The sequence below is a fragment of the Xyrauchen texanus genome, chromosome 4, assembly GCF_025860055.1.
Source record: "Xyrauchen texanus isolate HMW12.3.18 chromosome 4, RBS_HiC_50CHRs, whole genome shotgun sequence".
Lineage (NCBI taxonomy): Eukaryota > Metazoa > Chordata > Actinopteri > Cypriniformes > Catostomidae > Xyrauchen > Xyrauchen texanus.
In genome coordinates, this window is record NC_068279.1 from 47063830 (window position 1) to 47079813 (window position 15984).

At 38.2% G+C, this 15984-nt stretch overlaps 1 protein-coding gene across 3 annotated transcripts in view; it reads left to right on the forward strand.

Annotated features, from left to right (window-relative positions):
* Positions 1-15984, forward strand: part of LOC127638004 (segment polarity protein dishevelled homolog DVL-2-like) — a 38245-nt gene that overhangs the window by 15637 nt on the left and 6624 nt on the right. For 2 of the 3 annotated variants that reach the window (XR_007969834.1, XM_052119363.1), the window contains exons 2-14: positions 2717-2786; positions 5074-5228; positions 7987-8096; positions 8921-9050; positions 9664-9754; positions 10922-10991; positions 11139-11278; positions 11356-11432; positions 12945-13030; positions 13138-13263; positions 13404-13535; positions 14735-14911; positions 15003-15221. Coding sequence is in view for 2 of the 3 variants with exons in the window: in XM_052119363.1 (XP_051975323.1) it covers positions 2717-2786; positions 5074-5228; positions 7987-8096; positions 8921-9050; positions 9664-9754; positions 10922-10991; positions 11139-11278; positions 11356-11432; positions 12945-13030; positions 13138-13263; positions 13404-13535; positions 14735-14911; positions 15003-15221 (1583 nt within the window). In the remaining variant the exon portion in view is untranslated. The remainder of the gene's footprint in view (positions 1-2716; positions 2787-5073; positions 5229-7986; positions 8097-8920; positions 9051-9663; positions 9755-10921; positions 10992-11138; positions 11279-11355; positions 11433-12944; positions 13031-13137; positions 13264-13403; positions 13536-14734; positions 14912-15002; positions 15222-15984) is intronic. The other variant, XM_052119367.1, reaches the window with a different exon arrangement.

The window sequence follows — 15984 nt, forward strand, 5'->3', positions numbered from 1 at the left end:
TCAGACTACTATACACGCTCCCAGTGGCTGTGGTACGCACCAATAATAACTTATCCTCCTACTTTGAGCTGAGGCGGGGCACGAGGCAGGGGTGTCCTCTTTCACCACTTTTGTTTGCTGTTGCACTTGAGCCACTAGCACTAGCCCTGAAGCAGTGCCCCACCATTAAAGGGATACACCGGGCGGGTTCGGAGCATAAAGTGTCACTTTATGCGGATGACATGTTATTATTTATATCTGACCCCCTCTCAAGTCTTCCTGAATTATCGATTCTACTCACAAAGTTCAAAGAATATCTGGTTATAAAGTTAACTTTCAGAAAAGTGAACTTATGCCTATTTCTTCTGTAGACAGATTATATTTTGGGTCAATCCCTTTTAAATTTAGTCCTAAAAAAATTAAATATTTAGGTATATGGGTCACACGTAACCACAAAGATCTTTTTAAGGCTAATTATCATCCCCTCTTAAGTAACCTTAAACAATACCTGGAGCGCTGGGACCCTCTGCCTCTCTCCTTAGGAGGGAGGATCAATACAATTAAGATTAATATTCTCCCTAAGTTTTTATATTTATTTCAATGTCTTCCTATCTATCTAACAAAATCTTTTTTTTCCAAATTAAACAGTCAGATTTCATCCTTTATATGGCATAAAAGGCAGCCCAGGATTAATAAAAATAATAATAATAATAATAACTAATATAAGAGCACTGCTGTATTGGTTGAGAAACGATTACACGGATGTCAATAGTACTGAATGGATGGTGTTGCAGAGGGCATCCATTGGATCTACCTCCCCTGCAGCTTTATTATGTTCCAAATTACCTTTCAAACAGCCTATATCAGCCTTCACCACCAATCCAGTTGTTATCCATTCAATTAAAACCTGGAACCAGTTTAGAAGGACCTTTAATCTCACTGATCTTTCACTTGTTACACCATTGATAAAGAATCATATGTTTGTTCCATCAATGATGGATGAAGCTTTTAATGTTTGGGCAAGAAACGGAATAGGTACATTATCTGACCTCTACATTCATAATAGATTTGCCACTTTTATACAATTGCAACAGAAATATGGTCTTCAGAAATCACATTTCTTCAGGTATTTACAGCTTAGAGGTTTTGTGGCTTCTAATTCTGACTGTTTCCCATTAAGTCCTTCTGAAACTCTGCTTGAAACTATTTTAAAATGTAAAGTTAACATAAAACAAGTAATAGGCAGAATTTACACATGGTTCAATACACATAACATGAATAGTTTCGATAGCCTTAGAATCAAATGGGAAACAGACCTAGAGGAAACGATTCCAGAAGAAATATGGCAAAAAATTATACAGTGAATCTACTCTTCCTCTATATGCCTCAGACACGCTGTAGTTCAGTTTAAAATAGTGCACCGTCTTCATTGGACCAAGGATAGATTGTCTAAGATTAAGACGGGTATTGACCCTACGTGTGATCGGTGTAGGCAGGCTCCTGCCAAACTGTTGCATATGTTTTGGTTGTGCCCTAAGCTACACAATTTTTGGCTGTCCATCTTTGAGGCATTCTCTGGGATATGCGGAAGAACAATACACCCATCTCCTCTGATTTCACTGTTTGGTGTGGCTCCGGTGGATGCCACCTTTTCTGGGTGTCAACTGAACATGATGGCCTTCTGCTCTTTGTTGGCTAGGAGGCTTATCCTGTTTAAATGGAAAGATGCTTTCCCCCCAACATATGGCCAATGGATTAGGGAGGTCATGAGTTATGTTCACTTAGAAAAAATTAGATACACTGTAAGAGGGTCCACTAGAAAATTTTATGTCATTTGGCAGCCATTTATTTCCTTTGTAGAAGGCATGGCAGCTACTAACGTATCTATGTAACCCAATTGTGTGTGCGTATACCTTTTTATTTATTTATTTATTTTTTTCTCGTCGATTGGTGTGTGCGTTTGTTATTAATTATTGATGTTGTCTTTTTCTTTTATTTACCTTGATATTTTAATTATACGTGTATGAGTCTGCCGGGATGTATAGAAATTTGCTGGGGGTCCAGTATTTGTGGGTGGGGGCATTGGGGAGTTGGGTGGTCTGTTCTATGTACAGGAACTAGATTTGACTATTTCATGTGTGAATTGTATTTCCTTTGTTTGTTATATCTGAAAATAAAAGAGACCTTGTTAAAAAAAAATGTGAATAAATTAACTTTGTTAAAGATTACTCAATAAAAATGTATGTTATGTTTGTTAGATAAGTTTTGTTATGAAATTAAAATGTGTAATTATTTAAAATAGGCAAAATATTATTTTAAATGGAACATTTGCCAAAATGTGCGGTAACCACCAGTGCACAGTGCTTCGATTATTTTGTCCCACAATTTCACTTTCCATTTATGGTGTAATAAATGAACTCAAAGCAAAACAGCTAATTATCCTTTTTAATTAATTATTTATCGGATCACCAAATGTGATTTTTATACAACTGGATTTAAAGTGCAAAATAGTGCCTTAAATTCAGAGATAATAATTGGATGCCACTTTCTGAATTATGCATGCAACCGTTTGTTATACAGAATAATCTTGTGTGTACTGTGCAGTATGCAGTACATTAGGATTCCATTCCGAACATAGCCTGTCTTATCTGGGTCCTTGTCAGTCCAGTCTGTCTTCCAGCTGGGCATCTATGGTAGTTATCTACATGTTAACTCTGTGTTTGGTGTGTTTTTGCAGTGTTGTGAAAGAAGAGATATCAGACGACTCGGCAAAGCTCCCCTGCTTTAATGGAAGAGTGGTGTCATGGGTAGGGGTCATGCTTACTATATTTCCTGTTACTTAACTGATATATCATGTATTGTTAGAAGATATCCACTAATAAACATTTTCTTATGTCTTCCAACTAAACCCATCTCTTCACACATTTTACACCAGCGTCAAAAAAATAAACAAACGGCGTGCACCTAATGAGAGTAAAATTTTTATTTTGTGAGTAAATAAAAACAATTATTATTTAAAAAAGGTGAGGGAAAAAAAGAAAGTGATGAGACATTGCAGGCTTAAATTGCACAATTGAGTGCAATTGTGATGCGACAAGAGGAAAAACATTTAAATAATTGAAGCTATATTATTACACAGTGCTCTGGAATACTCTATTCTGATTGGTCTATGGCGCCATCTGATGGTCTGATATTTCTGAGTAACAACAACACATCCGGGGATTAAGACATATCAGACCGCTCATCCAGGTATTGCGTATCATCTTTCCTGCTTCTCTGATAACTGTGCGATCTCTACAAGTAAGCTAAAAAATAGTTTCAACTTAAATCAGTGTATCATGTTTATGTATTTATTTGGCAAGCAGTCTTGTAATAGGCTGGATAATGAGGAATACCAACAGAATTTCAGCTGTTCAGCTATTTACATAATTTCAACGCAAATCAATATTTTATGTCCATTTATTAGTTTATTTGGTAGCTGTGTATTAAGCAGGATAATGTACAGTAAGCTACTTTTCATTGCAAAATAAACCCCTTCAAGATGAAACAAGACCTGATTATGTCCTGATCACCCTGTCTGGATTTATTTTGTGATAACAACCAGCTTCACTGTACATTATCCCTTACATAATTATCAAAGAACAAACAACAAAATTACTCATTTTCATGAAATTATCAAAAATACCCAATATAATGACCTCTCAGCACACGTACATCACCCACACATCTATTTAAAGTGTTTACATCTTTTTTTTTTTGGGTGGTTTGCTCATCAGCAATACGTCTAAAAGTAGTTTCTCCTTGGATGTCAGTAAGACCTTCAGCAGATGTCTTTGAGGTGTTTATGATTTCGAATGTTTGTAAATCTGATCATTTTAAGATGTTTATCTGATGTTAATAAGAATGCAATACTTTCCAGAAGAAATGCTCTTAAATGAATAGTTCACCCAAATATGAAAATTCACCCTCATGATATCCCAGATATGAATGCCTACCTTTCTTCAGCAGAACACATGAACGTGCCAGTGCGATTATGACACATGCGCTGACCGCTGCTGACTGAACGCGATGCTTTATAGATAAAAAATACTTAAATATAGATTTTATTCACACCAAAAGCAATCTTATCGCTTTACACTTTGTCGCGCGGACGGCCGTTACCGGAAGCCAGTGATTATAGTTTATAAAGTTATAAAAATTTATATTTTTCTTACAAAAATGCATCGCTTCGCTTCAGAAGGACATTATTAACCCCCTGGAGCCGTATGGATTACTTTTTTGATGGATGGATGCCCTTTTTTGGGCTTCAAAATCTAAGGTGCCATTCACTCCCATTATAAAGTTTGGAAGAGCCAGGATAGTATGGCTAGTATGGCTTGAGGGTGAGTAAATGATGGGATCATTTTCATTTTTGGTGAACTAACCCTTTAAGCGGTAAGAAATTTATGCAAGAACATTTTTGCCATTGCTGCAAATTTGTTGTTGAATTTGAATATGCAAATGAGCTTTATGGTGACAGTTAATTTTTCTGTTGTCAGAGGTGCCATAACTGTTTGCCTGTAGTGCAGTGATTTGCCAAAGTGCTGTTTGCTAGTAGTGGCAAACGTCTATTGTCGCCAAAGGTTTGCTGCAGGTTCTGTTTACGAACAGCTTGAAATAGTTCTGTTTGCTTAAAATTTGCCACAACTGCATGTTTAATGCACAATTTTTTGCAAGGGACTTCCCCTGTCATTGTGTGGCAAAAAGTAAAATTTGAACATGGTGTATATATGAATACACTCAACACAATAACACAACAAAAATCGTTCTACCATCTAATATAGAAACCACCACAAAGTAATGAACCTCAACATGATCTGTCCAAAACATCTTATTTTCAACCTTTTATTGAAACGACACTTGATATATCCCAAAGCACAATGCTGTCACCCAGGTGTCACACCTTCGTTGTGCTCTTTATGATGTTGACATGGTTTGAAAAAGTCAAGGGCTGGAGGTCCAGGTCGAATGTTTCTAGTTTTTCTTAATCTCCTTTTTCTCATTGCCTGTCTTTAGTGTCACCCATTCCAACTCCTCCTTCCCCATTTTTTCTAGTTGGTGTCTTCAGAAAGCGCTGCAGTAGAAGTGGCAGCACCTCCAGCCCCAGTTCCAGAAGTCCGGCCAGAACCCTCACCCCCTCCGCCGCCTCTTCCCCCTCCACCTGCAGAGCGGCCTGGCGGCAACGGAGACTCAAGACCCCCTTCCTTTCAGTGAGATGCACACAAACAACTTTCCGATACATCACAAAATCAATAACTAGGCCTACTTCATTATATTACTAAATAAAGACTAATAACATTCATATCTTTATTCATTTATTGTTCACCCACCATAACACCGTATTCTATACCTGGTGTGACAAATCATAAATCAAATTTCTTCCATATTGAGTTTTTGACTTCAGCTGTGACAAGACACTGGTATATCATACATATGTGTTATTCCATGTTAAATCAACCAAATTTCAGACACTTTAGATTTTTATTTTATTAATACTTTTCCTGAAGAAGGATAAATGTAAATGATGATAAAAGCCAAAATATTAAATGCCATATATCAATATTTAGTAATCCATTATTTTCTATATGGAGTCAAAATGACTTATGATTTTCATATGGATTTTTTTCTTGCTTTCAATTTGTTTTAAACCACCTGCTTTTTCGAAATCGTCAATGGCTGTTTGTCTGATTCGCATGAAGTTTGGTTTGTATCATCTAGTGATGCTCTTGAAAAAAGAGAAGCTCTTGTTCTCAAGACAAGACAATTGTTTTTTTTGTGTGAATAAAGGTACATTTCTAGTTTCAACATTATTTGTACTTTAGATTTTAGTTTTGTTCGACAAGAGAAACATGCTTAACACCTTGTGACTTTTGAAAATGGGTCAAATTTAACAATTGACACATGGAGCCACACTGAGAGCCCCATATCTCTGGGATTTATCCATATAGGGCCTTATATGAAGATACAAAAATGACAGTTTGTTTAGAACCAGAATCTAAAAGGATATCTTTAATACTTCTGGAGATGTAGGCTCCTCAACGTTGGAAAAACGACACCTTTATTTATATTTTTCTTAATTTTTAAACACTATTGACGTGTAATGCAACAAAGGGTGTGAAGTCAACTGATTTTAGTAATACTAGAGATGTGCCATGGTGGTCGACTAATCGACTAGCCATCCAACAATGATTGGTCGACTAGTGGGGTTGACCACTAACATTTAATATTTTTAGTGGTGTTTGTTTTAATGGGAGACGCAAGTCTCAAACTAATTGACAGACACAACTTCTTGGAGAGTGTTTTTCCATGTTTATAGCTTGCTGTGCTTAAAAGTGAAAGAACAGTCAGCACAGAAAAACTTTCTGCATGAAGTTTCATCTCTTTAATGCTTTAAGTTTAGTCCCATGTATGCACCGCTGCTTTTTCAGCCATCTAAGCGGCGAAGCTCGTCATGCTGCGTTCAGGATGCACTAAAGCGGTTTTGTGTCTCTCTGTATGGAGAATTTCTTATTTCATATTTCTTTCTTTGGTAGTTTTGTGCAATAAGATCTGATCGGGATTACGTGAACATAACGGAACCTAATTATACATTATTATCATTAACACGACTAGTGGACTAGTCGTTCAAACAGACGACCGACTAGTTGATTATGAAAGTTTGTACTTTTGCACAGCCCTTGATTGCGCAAATTTCATCATCAGCACAGTCTGCGCGCCGCCCAGTTATTCTCGTCACGTGGACAGTTCTCGTCTGTGTGCATTGTCTAAAAAGCAGCATCACTAAGCAGTCATAGTGCACATGCAATGAACGGTTCATATTCGCATGCGTCAAAAAAGTAGTGTATATACACCGATCAGCCACAACATTAAAACCACCTGCCTAATATTGTGGTGGCCCCCCCTTGTGCTGCCAAAACAGCTCCAACCCGCATCTCATAACAGCATTCAGAGATGATATTCTTCTCACCACAATTGTGCAGAGTGGTTATCCGAGTTACCGTAGACTTTGTGACCAGTCTGGCCATTTTCTGTTGACCTCTCTCGTCAACAAGCGTGTTTCTGTACGCAGAACTGCCGCTCACTGGATATTTTTTGTTTTTGGCATTCTGAGTAATTTCTAGAGACTGTTGTGTGTGAAAATCCCAGGAGACGTGGGTGGCTGTGGCTCAGGTGGTAGAGCGGGTCGGCTGCCAATCGCAGGGTTGGCGGTTCGATTCCTGGCCCACACGACTCCACATGCCAAAGTGTCCTTGGGCAAGACACTGAACACCAAGTTGCTCCAAATGGCAGGCTAGTACCTTGAATTGCTGCTCTGCCGCCATTGGTGTATGTGTGTGTGTGTGTGAATGGGTGACTAAATTGTACTAAATTGTACAGTGAATATTCGCAATCGCAACTTAATTTTGATCGTTACCAGTTGGCTTCTCTTGTAAATATATTCCTTTTGTTGGTCACATCATGCTGGGTAGCTCCACCCACAGTCAAATCTCAAGGGTCCAGAATCTTGCTCAACCATGTCATTATATTAAACATCAGATACATTCTGATTGGCTGTGATTTGCTGATTCAGCTTTTTTTTTAACTGAGGACAAACTTGGTTGGAATACTGTAACTAGTGTTTTGAAAATCTGTAAGGGTGTCCAGTTTCAGCTCTTTTGAAGATGCTGATGGTGTAATCCCATCATGCACTAGAATCTGGAACTGACATAGAGTGCCAGGGTTAAAGTATCATACATGCTGTTTAGTTTTTCAAAAACATGACATTGAGAGTGTTAGATATTATATGTTGAACCAGTGAACATAGCCTGTTACTTACACTATGTGGAAGAGGAGTGGATTAGGGTTGCTCTGCTTTTTCTATTATGTTTGTATTACAAGCCTTCAGAGAAATTGGGGCAAAACATGTCCACTTAATCTCTCTCTCTCTCGCTCTCTCTCTGTCTTTCTTTTTTCTTTTCATTCTCTAAGTCCTAATGTGGCCAGTAGTGTGGAGACTCTGGACGAGACAACAGAAACCGAATCAGTTCTGTCATTCAGAAGAGAGAGACCCAGACGCAGAGAGAGCTTGGAGCAGCATGGTCAGAACACAGTTTGTGTTTTATACGGATATGTGCATATGATACATTTCATATTATGCATTGTGTATTATATGTACAGTACTGTGCAAACGTTTTAGGCACTTGTGAAAAATGTTACATAGTCTTCAAAAATAATGGCATAAATAATTTTCATTTATCACTTAATGTCATACAAAGTCAGTTAAACATAAAAAAAGTGACATCAATATTTGGTGTGACCACCTTTGCCTTCAAAACAGCCTCAATTCTTCTAGTTACACATGGACACAGTTTTTCTTGGTTGTTAGCAGATAGGATGTTCCAAGCTTCTTGGAGATTTCACCACAGTTCTTCTATCTATTTCGGCTGTCTCAGTTGCTTCTGTCTCTTTATGTAATCCCAGACTGACACAATGTTCAGTGGGGGGATCTGTGGGCGCCATGACATCTGTTGCAGGGCTCCCTGTTCTTCTATTCTATTTGCAAAAGTAATGTTTGGGAGTCTAAAATGTATATTTACCATTGACACACTATAGCTGAAGATATAAATAACCAACTTATGACAAATGCTTTTGTGAAACATCTTATGTGCCTAAGACTTTTGCACAGTACTGCATATTACAACAATGTAGTGTACTATTTTGGTATTTCAAAATTGGTTTATACAGCATCATATTTTTTTTTTAAGCAGTATGACGGCATTTAATTTTAATCATATAGCCAGTGAGGTCCGATGAGCTGCGATTTCACTTAAGATAATCCACTAATAATATCATAAAATAATCTAGTCATTGGTTATTTGCTGTCTTAGAATGAATGTGATTAATCGTATCATTGGTTCTGCAGGGGCACGTGTGAATGGTCAGACACGGTTAGAACGCCACCTGGCAGGTTATGAAAGCTCCTCTACCATGATGAGCAGTGAACTGGACACCACCAGCTTCTGTGACTCAGATGATGATGACACCATGAGCAGGTACACAATGCTCAAAACAAGGACAAAAAAGCCGGAAAATGTACAGAGCAAAAACTGCGGTACAGCGAACAACCCCAAACTACGGCCTTTGTCAGTGTAGTATGCAAATTGTTATAAAACACATACTTTTTTTGGTTTAGTATTCATACATTTCAAGTCTCAAAGCATTTTGAATGGTTTTCATCAAGCAGGTGCCGCTTTCACATCTGTCCTTAACAAAAACATGCCATGTTACGCCTTTTTTCCACATTTACTGTATGTGAAAACGACGATAAATAAAGCTAAACATTAAATGCTCTTAGGAGTGCCAACCCATCTACATTTTGTGGCTGTTATCATTTCTGGATTGTGTGTTTAAATTCAGAGTTTTTACAGAGTGTGTGGTCTCCCTAAAAAATATAATGTCTGTAACAAGTTAATTTCCTGATCTAAATGAGGAAAAAACTTGTCTAGACTTAACATCTTTTAATGTCAGGACATCTGCAGGGGTTTATTATTGTACATGCAGTATAAATGCTTTGATATACTGCCAATGAGTGTTATATATGAAGTATAATTTCCCGTTTTACTCATTTTTACCCTTTCTCATGTTCACTCTTTCTTTGATCTGAAGGTTTAGTTGTTCGACAGAACAGAGTACGGCCTCCAGATTGTTGAAGAGACACCGCAGACGCAAGAAACAGCGCCCTCCCAGACTAGAACGGGTACTGCAGCATTTCCTCGAAGTGTTATTATGTAGTTATTTTGTACATTACCATGACCTGGGCCCTTGTGCCTACGGCCAAATCACAGCTGTGCTGATATTTAGTACAACAGCAAGTGTGATATTGCTTAAAGTGTCTTCTCAGGTCTCCGTGTGACTAATTTGTCACCCCTTTAATTTGCACTTCTAAACCCTTAACCCTTCAACCCTCCACCCAATAAAAGCAGCTTGTTAGTTTGGTTGGTTTGTTGGATTGGTATATTTTTATTAGTGTGTACTTTTTAAAAGTGTTTTTTTTTTTCTTTATAGATTTTCACATTGTTCTTGCCACGGGAGTAGTCTTTGTTGCTTATATGCTATTAAACAATAAAATACAGTACATTTCAATTTGTCACCCCAACTCTGATAATGTTGAGTTGCAATACCATGATGATGGTTGGAAACTTAAAATAGATGTATAAATTAAAGGAATAGTTGACCCAAAAAAAACTAATAATTTACTGCCCCTCATGCCATCCCAGATGTGTATGACTTTCCTCTTTGAACACCTACACTCTGAAGATCCATACAATGCAAGTGAATGGTGACCGGAAATTTGAAGGTCCAAAAAGGAGATAAAGGCAGCTTAAAAGTAATCCATAAGACTCCAGTGGTTAAATCCATGTCTTCTGAAACAATATGATAGCTGTGGGTGAGAAACAGATCAATATTGAAGTATTTTTTTAACTGTAAATCTACTTTGACTTCCACATTCTGGTGTGGAAATAACTTTCACTTTCACATTCTACCACCTACTGGTCGATGCTGGTCAAAGGTGGAGATTGATAGTAAAAAAGGACTTAAATATTGTTCTGTTTCTCACCCACACCTATTATATTGCTTCTGAAGACATGGATTAAACCACTGGAGTCATATGGATTAATTTAATGTCATTGTTGACATTTAAAGTTCTGTTCACCATTCACTTGTATGGACCAGCAGAGCTGAAATATTCTGCTAGAAGTTCTGCTGAAGAAATTCACACATCTGGGATGGCATGCGGGTGAATTAATGATGAGATAATTTTCATTTTTGGGTGAACTATCCCTTTAACCGTAAAATATGGCGAGGGAGTGATGAAATTTGTTATAGTAAACACATTTTTAACACAAGTCTCTTGTGATTTTAGGCATCATCATTCAGCAGTGTGACTGATTCCACAATGTCCCTCAACATCATCACTGTCACACTCAACATGGGTGAGATCTGAAATGCTTTCCTTTTCTAATTTCTAAATTCCTAGGTTTATCCAATACTTTTCATAATGCAGTAACAAATGCACCCTATCTATAAGTATCTTGATTTTTATGTAATTATGTCGCTCTGTCTCTCTCTGCGCATAATAGAGAAGTATAATTTCTTGGGCATCAGTATTGTGGGTCAGAGTAATGAGCGGGGTGATGGAGGCATCTACATCGGCTCTATTATGAAGGGTGGAGCTGTGGCTGCAGATGGTAGAATAGAGCCTGGAGACATGCTGCTGCAGGTCAGGACTCTCCCTACATGCTTCTGTTCATTCAGATGTTTGGTACCAGTGATTATTAACACTCTCTCTTTGTGCAGGTGAATGATATAAACTTTGAGAACATGAGTAATGATGATGCCGTGAAGGTTCTGAGAGACATTGTACACAAACCTGGGTGCGTCTTCCATACTTCGCTCAAGTAGAAATTACATTTATTAGTGCTGTGTGCTAAATTTTTAATATGTTGGGTTAAATGCAACTTAAAAGTATACTTCACCCAAAAATGAGAATTCTCTTATTTACTCAACCTCATGCCATCCCAGATGTTTGACTTTGTCTTCTGCAAAACACAAACCAATATTTTTTGAAAAATATGTCAGCTCTGTAGGTCCACACAATGCAAGTGAATGGGTGCCAAAATTATGGCTATCCAAAAATACATAAAGGCATCATAAAAGTAGCCTAATCCATTTGAATCCATATTTTCAGAAGTGAAATGATAGGTGTAGTCGAGAAAAAGTTAAATATTTAAGGCCTTTTTTGCTTGAAATTCTTCTTCCTGCTCATTAGTGGGCGATGTGCATGAAGAATGTGAATTAACAAAAACACAAAAAAAGATTTTGAAAGATAAATTGGAGATTGACTGAGCAGGGAGGAGAATTTATTGTATAAAAGGTCTTAAATATTGACTTGTTTCTCAACCACACCAATTATATCACTTCTGAAGAAATATGTCATATGGATTACTTTAATGTTTGACTTGTGTAATGTTTGGAGCTTGAAAAGTTTGGCACCAATTCACTTGCATTGACCTAAAGAGCTGAGATATTCTTCCAGAAATCTTTGTTTGTGTTCTGCAGAAAAAAGAAAGTCATACACATCTGGGATGGCATTAGGGTGAATAATTGATGAGAGAGTTTTCATTTTTGGGTGAAATATCCCTTTAAGCTCTGTCGACAGTATCTGTGGCTCACTACCGATTACTACTTTGTGGTTAACAAACTAATTAACCAACTTTACAGTAATACACCTAAAATGAAGGCCTACCTGGTAAACTTGCAATGCAAATGAATATGTAAAACATGCAACTATCATGATGTTTCGAAAACATAATCATCACTTAAAGCTGAAGTGTAAAATCTGCATCAACGAACGGAACTGGAAAAAAGCACTGTTTTCCCAATACGCTGATGTTGATCAAACAAACACATAGTTACCTGCCCCCACATTTTACCAGTGGTCGAGTCAGTGTTGTTGAATCTGGCTGGATGGGTTCGCTGGAAAGAAACAGAAATTTGTATTGTGCCACAGAGACAGGGTTTACGGTTTGAGAAAATTTAGTATTCTCTAAATATGTTTACTATATATATACAAGGAAGCCACAATGATAAATTGTTTACATGCAGCAAACTCCACCCACAAGATTTGGGAACGCATCACCAGAAGCTCATCCACCTACAAAAGTAGTCTACCCCAAAATAACCATTAGGAAAACTTTACAGCTCAAACAGTAATGTCGACAGAGCTTCTAAGAGCTTCCAGTCTTTTAAGATTTAAATTAACATTGTAAATGAGTAGAGCTATTTGTGGAGTCCCTGTTGGAAATTGATTAAATGTTAGTTTCAGCATTGCCTTGTGTGTGTGTGTGTGTGTGTGTGTGTGTGTGTGTGTGTGTGTGTGTTTGCAGACCCATCATCCTGACAGTAGCTAAGTGTTGGGACCCGTCACCCCAAGGATACTTCACACTGCCCCGCAGTCAGTCTTCATTTTACTGTACTTAAACATGCACACACATCAGAAGATAACTAATATAATTATTAACTGAGATGTAAAAAACATGTCTTGACTTAAACCCTTGTCCTCGTCATTGTGACTTCCAGATGAGCCGATTCGACCCATTGACCCTGCAGTGTGGGTGAGTCACTCTGTGGCCATGAGTGGTGGAGCGTACCCTCCCTACCCACCCAGCACTATCACATCCAGCTCATCTGTAACAGAGACAGAGAGTAAGTGTTTTTAAATAAAAAAAAAATGTAATTCCCCAGTTCCTTTGACCCTTCCTTTCATTACATTTTGAGAGGTTTACAAAACAATCTGCTCTGAAATATGACCCCTTTATTCCGTCATTTTCATTTACTCTCTGTAGGATTTGATGAGTTCTCGCTCTCCCTGCGCTCTGACATGGCATCGATTGCTAAAGCCATGGCCTCTCCTGACTCTGGTCTGGAAGTCAGAGACAGAATGTGGCTGAAGATCACCATCCCCAACGCATTCCTGGGTGAGTATGAGAGAGAGGGAGATTTGATGGGTGTGAATGTCATAAGTAATAATAATAATAATAAGAAGAAGAAGAAACTAGAGCAGTAACGAGGAAAAAAAAGTAAAGAACAGGTGCTCAATGAAAGGCTTAATCAAACAGAACATATGAAAGAAGGAACAATCTCAAGAACTTACATCCTACATGTTGCACCTTAAGCCCTATCCACACAAAGTAAAAGCACTGTGTCGGAACAACACGCCCCTCCCTTGAAATATCGCCGCCTCTCCTCTTCTGAGGGCCGTCCTTCAGCCAGATCCAAACTAGAGTGGGCAGGTGTGAGGAGGGGCGTGATAACAGTTGCCTTTAAAGATGGTGAATGCTGCTCTACAATGGAGTGGTCTCTAGTTTCCACTGTGCATGCATGCTGGCATCCTTGTGGATCCAGGAACGGAGCGGGTTGTGTTCCGGTGCAAATTAGATGGGTCACCTGATGCCACACCCACTCTGTGTCTGTCTTACCCAGCCACAACAAACATTCTTGCAGCAGACAACACATTTTTTAAAAGAATAAGATATAATAACTATGGCTGTTGATCTAACACATTAATTCAGTGCGAATAATTATATAAAATATAACGTGTTAAAAATTAACGCAAATAATCATGTCCCCGGACTTTAATAAGGAAGATTCCTACTGTCAGAGCTATTCAAGCTTGAAACCCCACCTGTTTTCAGCAGGGGGCAGTAAGTGAAACTCCAGCTGTTTAGGCAATGCTCAGCTGTACACCCTGAATATTAGAGATTATTATTTTATTTAAAATAGTTTGAATTCATAAATTCATCAATTTTTATTTAGGCCCACTCAAAATATTTTCCTGGCTATGCCCTTGATTCCACTATCACACTATTCTACTTCCATTGTTCCATTTTGTGTACAAACATATCAGAGTAGCAGATTTAATTTTACATTAATGTGAGAGAAATCTTTACTGCCTAACATATACAAACATTTCACAAATCCAGACATAATTTCTGCCATATTTGCCAGAAATTTTTCAGTGATGTGGTTCTCTTGATTTGATGGGGCTTTACACTGCTAAAAAAAGAGACCAATTAATTAGGTAGAAACCCGTTATCCTTGTCCAAGTATCAAATGGGTCATATGTCTGAAATGCTAGTTTGCTTGGATGTTGTTGTAAAGTGTTGTGTTTGTACAGGTTCTGATGTGGTCGAGTGGCTTTATCACCACATCGAGGGCTTCCAGGACAGACGAGAGGCTCGTAAATATGCCAGCAACCTCCTGAAAGCTGGCTTTATCAGACACACAGTCAACAAGATCACCTTCTCAGAGCAGTGCTACTATGTGTTTGGAGACTTCAGCGACTGCGAAAACTGTGAGTGCTCTACATGTCCAGAAAGATTACATGATCACTGGGGTTGGAGCTCTTCTGTTAATGTAGTTATTTGCCATTCCTTTTTAATCAGATATGGCAAACCTCTCTCTGAATGATAACGATGGTTCCAGTGGAGCATCTGACCAGGACACTCTGGCACCATTGCCCTTGCCAGGAGCCACACCCTGGCCCTTGATGCACACCTTCCCTTACCAGTACCCACAGCCCTACCCCAGCCAGCCCCCTCCCTACCATGAGCTCACCAGCTATAGCTACACACCAGGAAGTGCTGGTAGTCAACACAGTGAAGGTGAGAGAGCGAGCATTGGATGAATAAATAGAAATAGCCATGTGCATTTGTATTAGGGATTAGCTACTCAGTCTTGTGGAACTAGAAGCATTTGCGTTCACAATTATGTAGACTTGAGTATGTTTCGGCAATTTGTCCCTCTTTGAAGGAATAGTTCACCCAAAAATGAACATTCATTTACTCACCCTCATATTACCTGGACCTCAAAGGATAATTATTAACATTTTCCAAACAAAGCCTTCCACAGTATAAAGATAGAAATGCACTGTAATAGCACCAGTTCAACTCAAATGAAACGTTTCTTAAATTCTAATTGGGAGGTTGACTTATTAAAATAATTAGTTCCCATAGGTTATGTATTCATTCATATTTTTATTCATTTCATATTTCTATATTCTTAATTTAACATGTAATTGTTTTACATTACAATAAAATGATTTATGCCTTTTGCATCTGATGTGAAATTGCATTTATTCGTGCTCTGTGAAAATACACCTAAATGCCACTTCAGATGCAGCTTCTGTGCCGGCTTTGCTGTGTAAAGATGGCTTTAGTCCCCATAGGTTTAGTATTCATTGCAATAAGCATTAAATCTCTTAAACTCTCATCCTTCACAATATTAATCTGCTGGTAGACCGTGGCATCCGCTTTCCTACTGCACTCGTGATGCCACGTTCCTGATTTGCGTCATGGTGGCAACTTCAGCGCAGCTTTGAACTCCATGGAATAAGCACTTGCAGAAAAAAAACATCTCATTCTGCGT